Consider the following 9,821-nt stretch of genomic DNA (forward strand, 5'->3'; position numbering starts at 1 on the left):
AATGCATCCAGCTTGCTTGAATCGTGACGTCGGTTGTCACGAACGAACCGAATAATCAGCAATGGCTTCCTGCCGTCAGCATCTTCTTTTCAGGAGAATTTTGTCCTGTGTTACCTCCCGGGCGAGGAAAAAAATTCCATCGCAACGCTGGTTCTCGCTTTTTACTAGCAATCCAAAGAGTTCGAAAAATCACGGCTCATTTGAGCCAAAAATCTATGATGTCGTCATCGTTGGAGGGGGAATTATGGGTTCATCTTCTGCTTATTTTATGGCAAACAGAATGGCTCCTGAAATGGGTAGAATTTGTGTGATCGAACAAGATCCAACGGTGAGAGAAAAGTTTCTAATTGTTATTCTGTTTATTAAGCTTTCAAGTAACCTGCGATCAGGCGATTAAAAAAAAAAAAAATCGCCTGAGCGCAGGGTAGCTTTCAAGATGCACTTTATCCCGGCTGGGCCGAGTCTTGACCTTGGGGACTTGTTGACATTTGCTGCAAATTTTGACTCCGGGACGGTGAGATTGAATCGCTTTTACACTTTTGCAGTAGGATCTCCGGGGAAAGAGCCGCGGGATTTGGAATGCAAAAAAATCAGTATGGAAAAATTTACAATGAATCCCACAGGTAGCCCCAAGCTCGAAATATGAGCAGCGGCCAGCATCGGCATTGTTGCGTAACATTCAAAATATAAGGATTTGTATGGGGAAAAAAAACCTATCTCAATCGAGAGAAAACCGTTTACATAAAAACCCATAAAGGTCGGTACACACTAGGCGACAAGTTGCAGCAACATGTCGCGGCGACACGTTGCAGCGACAAATCGCTTCGTGTGTACTGGAGTAGTTTTGTGAAAATCTTTGTCGCTGCAGCAGAATTTGTCGCCGCAACAAGTCGCATGATCGCACAGATTCAGTCTGATTTGATTTTTTGCGACTTGTTGCAGCGACAAAATTCTGTTGCGGAGACAAAGATTTTCACAAAAATTCTCCAGTACACACGAAGCGATTTGTCGCTGCGACGTGTCGCCTTACCTTGTTGATGCAACTAGTCGCCCGACCTGTACACATGGAGTGATCTGTCGCCGCGACGTGTTGCAGCAACTTGTCGCCTAGTGTGTACCGACCTTAAAACGGCCATAAATCGGCCCGTGGACCACACAAGAGAGACGTAACACACATTTTAAGTAAGGTCAGCTGTTTTTTAATTGAAATCCTTTCATTTTCGTAGGTTACATAAACGATAGGTTTTTTTCCCATACAAATCCTTATATTTTGAATGTTACGCAACAATGTCGATGCTCGCTGATGCTCGCCGATGCTCATATTTCGAGCTTTGGCTACCTGTGTGAATCCTAAAGGACAATGTTACCCTTTCCAATATCTTGACTTACACAGTAACATGTCAGAACGTCATCACTTTATTTGCCTATTTTTTATCAACCCTTAATATTACAACTCTGCTCCTTGTGACTTGAGGCTTCATCTAAAAACCAACTCTTGCTCTACTAGGGGAGGGGTGATGGAAGCTTTATGTGGAGAAATGTTTTTCACGGGTAAGGGGATTTGAAAACGTTGTGCAAATTCCCGGGGGGGGGGGGGCAGGTCCCAGTGAAATCCCCTAAACAGGCATGCATTCCTCTCTGGCCGGTCCTTGGCCAGGCCAAGAGGATCCACAAATCAAGCACTGAGATGTGCTAGAAAAAGACGACACTGGTTGGAAAATTTTAGCGGGTGGGGATGGGTAGCGTATTCTTGATTCAAAGTGACAGGGTTGTTTGATGAAATATTTTTTTTGATATGGGTGTGTTTGTGTGTGTGTCACTGTAAGAAATTAGTGACCACACAAAGACTAACTGCTGCAAAAGCTTGGGGCAAAAAACAAAACGTTATTGAAAAAAAAGAGGGAGAAGGAAAAAAAATGCCCTTGGGAGGGCAGGGTGGGTAAAACAATCCGAGCAAGACCACAAATGACCTTTGAAATGACAATCGTGCGATCTTAATTATGCCCCAGAAGAAACCTGACACTGGCAAAAGACAGGGAGGGTGTGTACCTAATAAAGTGCTTTGACAAATGCTAAAACCACCATTATTTTAGCAAAAATTTTTTGGCAGGGGGGAATAAATTTAAGTTTGGATTGTCTTGGGTTGAAACCTTGATGGCATTAGTCAACACAGAAAAAAATAATATATATATCCATTGAAAGTGTAATACTCCTCAATGAATGGATTATTTCTTACTGTTACTAATGGCAGCTACCACATTGATTTTTTACACAGTATACAAGGGCATCAACCGTGTTGTCTTTGGCGGGAATAAGGAGTCAGTTTTCAATGGCTGAAAATATTCAGATGTGTCAATTTAGCTTCCAGTTTATGTCTGATGTTGGGCAAATTTTAGCAGTGGATGGTTGTGATCCCCCTGACATCCAACTTCGAAGGCGTGGGTATCTGTTCCTTGCCAGCAGTGATGGAGAAGATGTAATGCAAAAAAATTATGCTCTTCAGAGGTATATTGGAAATGCTATTGGAAAGGTGTAACAGCTATGCGAGGGTGGGAATTAAGGGGGGGGTGGTCTGGTGCAGGTTAGGGTGGGTGTTCATCAATATGCATCGATGCATCACTAATTTTCAAGTACCCCCGATCAAAACTATGTATTTAGGCTTGTTACTGGCACATAAATACTGCAAATTAGGTAGGCTGATCAAAATTAGTGTCTGTAGCAGTAATTGATCAGCATTTATAATTCAGTTAAAATATTTTTCTGTTCCTGACTGGCTAAAATCCCACGGCTAATTCTTCCTAACAGCTACCATTCATCAAAGTTTGGAAGATGTCTGTGATATTGGTACCAATGTTGACAGTTGTAAGCCCAGAATCCCGGGGAGGGGGAGAGGGACTCCACATATGAAAGGGGTGGGGATGCTCGTCGGAAATTTTGAATTAAAGCCCTAAAGGAGACCCATCAGGGCGTGGCTCAAGCTTTTGTTGACCCCTAACAGGGCTTCTGATATTTCGCGGAAAAAAAAAGCAAAATTTCGCGGGATTTTCAGGGGCAAATTCGCGGAAAAATCGGCCGATTTCGCGGGATTTTCGCGGGAAGAAAGTCAAAATTCGCGGAAAAATCGGCCGATTTCTGGTATTTTTGCAGGAAAAAGTCAAAATTCGCAGAAAAATCGGCTGATTTCGCGGGATTTTCGCGGAATAAAGTCAAATTTCGGATGATTTTCAGAGGCAAATTTGCAGAAAAATCGGCCGATTTCACGGGAAATTTCGGGGGGAAACCTCGCCATGAAACAATCAGTAAAAAACAGCCGATTTCGTTGGATTTTTTTGGGGGGAAATTTCGCTAAAATCGATCAATTTTGCGTCGATATGACCAGCGTTGTTTAACGTTTTTTTAAGCGGGATAATCATTTGCTCTTTCAAGAACAGTTCGCTCGAGAAATGAGCGAATGCTACAGCTATTAAACATTATGGTTAGTGCCCAGTTTTTCGCAACGTTAATCTAAAAACGCCTGGTAGTTTTGGGACGTTGTTTACTCGTTGCAGTGACGAAGTTTCAAGATAAATTTGGACGTTTGGGGTGAATAAAACAGGTCTTATAGCTAAGATAAGTATTAAACATGTTTTGCCGACATGTATTTGGAAATATTTCCGGCAGATTTCGCGGTATTTCGCGTTTTTGGGGGAATTTCGCGGGATTTCGCGGAAATACCTGAATTTCGCGGGTCCGCGACGGCGCGAAATATCAGAAGCCCTGCCTAAAAGAGACCATGTTAAAACACAGACAATATATATATTTTTAAATTTTTTCACGGGGAACCCTAAACGAGACCTTCACGGCTAAATTTGATGACGTTTTGCCCAGAACACCCTAAGTGAGACCAAAATCCGAAATTTACATCCCTATGCGAGACGACGAGCATCCCCACCCCTTTCATATGCAGAGTATTCCCCCCCCCTCCCCCGGGCCTAGAATATCCACAGAAAAATGGATGGCAACCGACAAGTCCGGGGGACGAGGTTACGCTAAGCTGTTTTTGTAAAGAGAGGGAAATGGTAGAACATTTTACATGATTTGTGAAGAAATATCAACGTTACGTCAGGCAAAAGGACTTCGCATGAAAAGAATAAAATTTTGAGCGGCAGTAATTTGAAAACTGCATTGTGTGATAGGCTGGTGTTACTTCACCAAGGCACGTGGCTGTCACGCAAAAAATTCTGTGTCATGCTCTCCACTTTTACTGTTTTTCTTCGAAAAGTTTAGTGCATAGAAGTTGGATAAAAATACTCAGCGATTCTACGCACCAATACATCTAATACGATGCATACAATGTTCTTCATTTGCTAATGACAATTATTGACGTTTGTGTTTGATTTTAGTAAGCTAGGTTGTCAAGTTACTCTTCTTACCGTAAAAGATCTCAAAGAAAGGTTCCCTTGGCTTAACACAGAAGGATTATCACTGGCTTCGCTAGGTCAGTTTTGTTGAAAAATAGAACGCTAATAATTTTTATCAATACCAATTTAATAGTTTGATGCGTGGTCACGGTGATCTTCAGTTGGTATTCGCGTTCAATCCTTTGCTTTATCATCGTGCAAGCTTTTGCAAATAGAGGATATTAAATGGCCGCGCTGGGATACGAATTTTATCTTCGAGTGCTTGCTGAAAGTATCTCTTACGAGTGAACGAAGCGAACGAGTGAGAGATACTTTCAACACGAGAAGATAAAATTTGTATCCCCTAGCGGCCATGTAATGTTCTGTTTATTATATAGATACTGATGAAATTCCTACATAAAACACAACTTAAAGCTCATCTGCGGATGCATCTGCGGAGAAGAGAGTGTCGACACGAAAAGCTATCCGCTGTTTGAACTAAGCCTTAATCAATAAACCCAATGAGAAAATAAAAATGTTTAGCCTGTTCCACAGGGTTCAGAGGAGTTCAGTTTGTCGTGAAAACTTCGAAAACTGTATTAAAAACGGGAAGCTCTCTTGTAACTGGCTAATCATGTTAGTAACCATGGCGACACCAATATGCTCACACGTGAAAGATAAAAATAGTGTCTTCACTGCGCGCGATGAAGATATGATTTTTTAGTAAAAAGGAAAAATCCTGGTATTTCATCAGTATCTATAAAATAAATACCGATATTGGCCGACTCTGACCCTTGTAAATACTTCAACTACAAATTTCAGGCACCGGAAACGAAGGGTACTTTGATCCGTGGTCATTACTTAACGCCTTTAAGAGAAAAGCTATCTCTCTTGGAGTGGATTACGTCAATGGTGAGGCAGTGGACTTTGACACAGATCAGAATGGACAAATCAGCAGTGTTAAGGTTGGAATAATTTATGAACATTTCAGACTCAAATATTTCCAGTGCTTGTATGTTCAAGGAAACATGCGCGCGCCTGCTTCGTACCCAGACGCCTCTCGCGCGCTCAAAGGAAGGCGGGAAGGATGCTTTCCATGGTCCCTTGCGGCTCATCACCAGTCGCTCGCCTCCTTGCGAAAAACGAAGCGCGTGAGGAGGAGGCTGTACGCGCACTACATGATTAGCCTTAACCTTAGAGGCGAGTATTTTTTTTTTTTTTTTTTTGTAAGCTAGAAACCGTCTCTTTTACAACGCAAAGCACTCAATTTGCATAAAAAAGGGTTAGAGGACTTCTCGGTCATGCCGGATTTTCCAGCAAAGAAACGCTCTTGCTAGCTGCAGTAGCATAGGTCTAGAATCAACTTGAAGATTTTTAATATTACACTCAGCCACGCCTCGTGCAGTGTTTGAATTTCTCATCCATCTACAGCCAGCGCATGCTTTATTTCCTGGTAAAGCAGTCACACTAGCCTCTAACCCTGGAAATTGCAGTATGAAAGTTTGCGGCACAAACTATAACCTGAAGAAGGAAAATGGACCATATCGTGGAGTTGAAGAAGAAACACAAATGTGTGTTCGCTCTACTGTGCTGCGTTATTCTGTTATGATCAGCAGTTACTGAATGAGGCTGAGAATGATATCAAGAATTATGCAGATAGTGGAGGGTGATATGGTACCCGCCTAGGTGGATAACAGCCTTATCACTACATTCAAGTCTTTGTAATCCAGTTTAATTTTTGTATCGCTGCTATCCTTGTCAACCAGGGGTGGAAGGGGGTATTAGATGGAGTTTTCACTTTCAGGTACTAGGCGCTAATTCAATGTGGTGCAAATTCGAGCGTTTACGGTAATTATATTGCTTCTTGATTTAAATCTTCAGGTGGTTTCCAGTTCATCTCCGAAAAATGTGAACGTCATACATTGTGGACAACTGGTAAACGCTGCAGGTCCAAACGCAGGTTATCTCGCAGAGAAGCTTGGCATAGACCTACCAGTACGACCAAGAAAACGTTACGTGTTTGTTTTGGATTGCCCTGGAGCTCCGGCGAATGAATCGTTTCCTTTAGGTTTTTTAGTTGATCCGTCTGGGCTATATATCCGACATGATGGGGCAAGATTTTTGAGTGGACTGTCTCCAAAAAGTGTGAGGAATTTTGATGTGGTATTTCACAGCTGTTGCGATTGATATTTGAATGAAAAGGTCGTAAAATAAAAACAATTTATCCAAGTTCATATTTCTCTCGTCCCTTACACAGATGGAAGATTATGATTCATCAGACTTTGAAGTTGACTACGATTATTTCAACGACAGGATGTGGGAAACCATAGCCCACAGGATACCTGCATTTGAATGCCTGAAGGTAAATGCCTAAAGTTGCACAGGAAACTGGGGAAAAAATCGTCCCTGAATAAATTAGGTGCAAGGGTGGCACAGTTAGTTCCGGTTAGCGCGCGACCTTCGGTGCGCGAGGTCCCGAGTTCGATCCCCGGTGACGACGTTACATCCTTGTTTTCAAGTGTAGCTTTGACTAGCTTTAAATACCCTTAAAACGGAGCATTGATGGAGAGAGGGAGCGTAAAATGCCGTATTGCTTCGAAGGGCGATTTTTTTTCGCACAAAAAGGGGGCGATTATTCTAGGGAGGCGATTATTTCAAATATTGCTCACTGGAAATTGCGCTAAATATTTTGTTTTATTATCCCATTAAAAAAAGAAAAATAATCACATATACATTATTAGGCTTTTTAAGAGTTCCAAATTTTGTTCTTTAATAAATTTTCAATGTTAACATCCTCGGCGACGGAACTTGAATTGTCACTGATCAGTTTTGCTGGATCAGACTCTACTTCAACTTGGCAGGGAGGGGATAAGAGGAAGAGAAGAAGGCAAGAGGGGTGGGGGGAGGGGCGATTTTTCAAGGGTTGCGATTATTTTAAATATTGCCGTCTAAAGGGGGCGATTAATCGAAGGACAGCTATTATTCGAGGAAATAGACTCTCGCTCGGCCTTTAGATTGAACTACGAGTATCTGAAGGAGTACGAGATTGAGTAAGGTTACCATGGTTATGAGTTTTCAAACCAAGTTGACCTGCTTTAGATAATCATTTGTCACACCACAGGGCGTGATAATTCCCATACAAATCCTTATAATTGGCTTCCAGTAGGCTGTTGTGAGTCTAGGACCCTGTGTTCACACCTCTTACATTTCTTTTTCCGCTGGTCGCCAACAGGAGGAAGTGACAGTTCCAGGGACGTGACTGGCTTAAAAACGGTCTCAAGTTATACTCGTACTCAATCTCGCAGTCGTAGTAAAACAAAAAAGGAAGTGTACTTAGCTGCTCTTTCGCTCGATCCAAAACTCCTGTTTTTTTTATAAAGAATTTGTTTTTCACTGCCCGACAATGAGAATATTAAGGCTCCTGAAATGTCCCAAGGTTGCTTGGCGTCGCCGTGTAGCGTCCTGTTTGGGTAAGATAAGGGTCATTTATCTCAAGGCGATGTGGCTTTTCAACTGAAGTACATGTACTCTGTTTACTTTTGCATTAGGTTCAGAGTGCATGGGCGGGACACTACGACTACAACACCCTTGATCAAAATGCCATTATAGGACGCCACCCTGAAGTAAGAAATCTTATTTTTGTTAACGGCTTTAGTGGCCATGGTATTCAGCAATCTCCGGCCGCGGGGCGTGCTGTCAGTGAACTCATATTGGACGGCGGTTTTCAGACAATCGATCTCTCACTGCTGGGATTTGAGCGTGTCTTGAGGAACGAACCAATGAGAGAGAAGAATATCGTTTAGGTAGACAACTACTTCTAATATCCTTAAGACACTTGTCGCCTATTTCACTTTCGTCAACGGAAGGCTCTACATCACATCGACTGACGCTAGATTAAGCTACCGGAGTTGTCTGTACACGTACATGGGTTTGGTAAAGGTTCCCAGATATTAGAAGGAACGGAAGTCTGTATAGAGTGCACTGACTCAACATGTAAATGCACTATTATTAAATTATTAATACAAATCACAACGTTTTCTCGACTTTTTCACAGCCATAAAATGCATCTGTTAGTCCTTTGGACTTTTTTACAAGTCGAATTGACAGATTTTCCTGTTCTGTCATATACTTCTACTTGTGAAATCCCTATCCTTTCATATACCTGAAGTCTGTAAAATGTCACCTTCTGGCAAGTAAGTTCTACCTTTCGATAACGTATTCAAATCTGACCGATGGGTGGCCTTCGGAGGAGTATATCTACACTATACGCACCATACTAGATGCCTCTTCTGTCGCCAACAGGACGGGAGAGGAAAGAAGACGGAAAACCATGAATGTGTGACAAGCGAGACAATAATTTTGTTTGAAACAACTTTACGCCAAACTTCACTTTCCTTTAAACAGACGTTTTTGCTAAGACCAGAAAACATTAATGTTAAGTGAGGATCACGACATAACACGCGAGTAATAGGTCTGTCACGTTTGTCACACACAAGCGTTTTGCCGTCCTCTTCTCAGTTTCTGCCGTCCTGTTGCGTAAACTTGCTACTAGGGAGCTTTAGCATCGACCACGGCGACGGCAGCGAAAAAGTCACTTATAAAATGAATTCGCGTTTTTCCAAACTTTGCCGCGTTTATTCCAATTCCCTGAAAAAATTTGAAATGTAAGCGAATTTCCCTGGAGTTGATTTCTTGGGGACAGGACTCAAGTTTAGAAAGGGAAGGGAAAATTCGTCTTCGCTTGTTTACGTTCTTCAGAAATCGTGAAATTAGGCATTTTCACGTCGTAGTCGTGCAGTGACGGCAAAGAAATGTACAAAAAAGTGTGATCCACGTGCAAAGTTGTTGTTTTGCTAATCAAACCTATTGTTTTTTGGCCGTTCTCGTTGGTGTAGCCTAAAGCTCCCTAGTTAGCAAAAGAACGGAAACGTCATTTGATGACGAGAAAGCGCGCGGAAAGGACTAAACTCGACTTTCAATGCCAAAATTGCCGCTCTGCCATCATTCTCGTCCCCAGAGCCCGTCGTTTCTTGGTCACGTGGTCTTGAAACGAGGGGCTCAGCCACTGGCTCGTGACAAATTAAGCCGAGTGGCTCTGGGGACGAGAATGTTGGTCAAGCCAGTTGTTTGATTTGTGCGCGCAGTCGTCAACTGACGTTCCCGTTCTGTTGCTAAAAAAGCCTAGTCGTTTATTTCTAACGAAGCCTTTTGTCATGATTGATGTAAAATATGCTCTGGATTATGTTATAGTAGCACAAAAGGAAGTCAAATAGTCTCGGAAGACATTTCGAGTTCCGGAAAGACAAGGTTCTTTTATAAAGCTTATGTTGGATTATTCATAATTAGTAATGTACTTATAATCGTAATTGAACCGAATGGAGTGCAATTTGGACCGAAATCATGCGTTACGTGATTTCAACATCGAACGAGCGCCGTTAATCA

The 9,821-nt window shown here is 42.2% G+C and overlaps 1 protein-coding gene across 1 annotated transcript; it reads left to right on the plus strand.

Annotated features, from left to right (window-relative positions):
* The first annotated feature begins 8 nt into the window (after positions 1–8).
* LOC140936397 (FAD-dependent oxidoreductase domain-containing protein 1-like) lies at positions 9–8,605 on the plus strand. The gene is made up of 7 exons (XM_073385865.1): positions 9–328; positions 2,276–2,505; positions 4,383–4,477; positions 5,202–5,344; positions 6,261–6,524; positions 6,637–6,741; positions 7,928–8,605. The coding sequence occupies exons 1-7, from the start codon at positions 62–64 to the stop codon at positions 8,180–8,182; spliced, it is 1,359 nt and encodes a 452-aa protein (XP_073241966.1). The 5' UTR covers positions 9–61; the 3' UTR covers positions 8,183–8,605.
* Positions 8,606–9,821: the final 1,216 nt, after the last annotated feature.

Source organism: Porites lutea, chromosome 5 (assembly GCF_958299795.1).
Source record: "Porites lutea chromosome 5, jaPorLute2.1, whole genome shotgun sequence".
NCBI classification, from domain to species: Eukaryota; Metazoa; Cnidaria; class Anthozoa; order Scleractinia; family Poritidae; genus Porites; species Porites lutea.

Coding starts and splice junctions, on each gene's coding strand:
- LOC140936397 (XM_073385865.1), top strand. CDS start 62: ATGGCTTCCTGCCGTCAGCATCTTCTTTTCAGGAGAATTTTGTCCTGT. Junction 5,345..6,260: donor GACAAATCAGCAGTGTTAAG/GTTGGAATAATT, acceptor TTAAATCTTCAG/GTGGTTTCCAGTTCATCTCC. Junction 6,742..7,927: donor CTGCATTTGAATGCCTGAAG/GTAAATGCCTAA, acceptor CTTTTGCATTAG/GTTCAGAGTGCATGGGCGGG.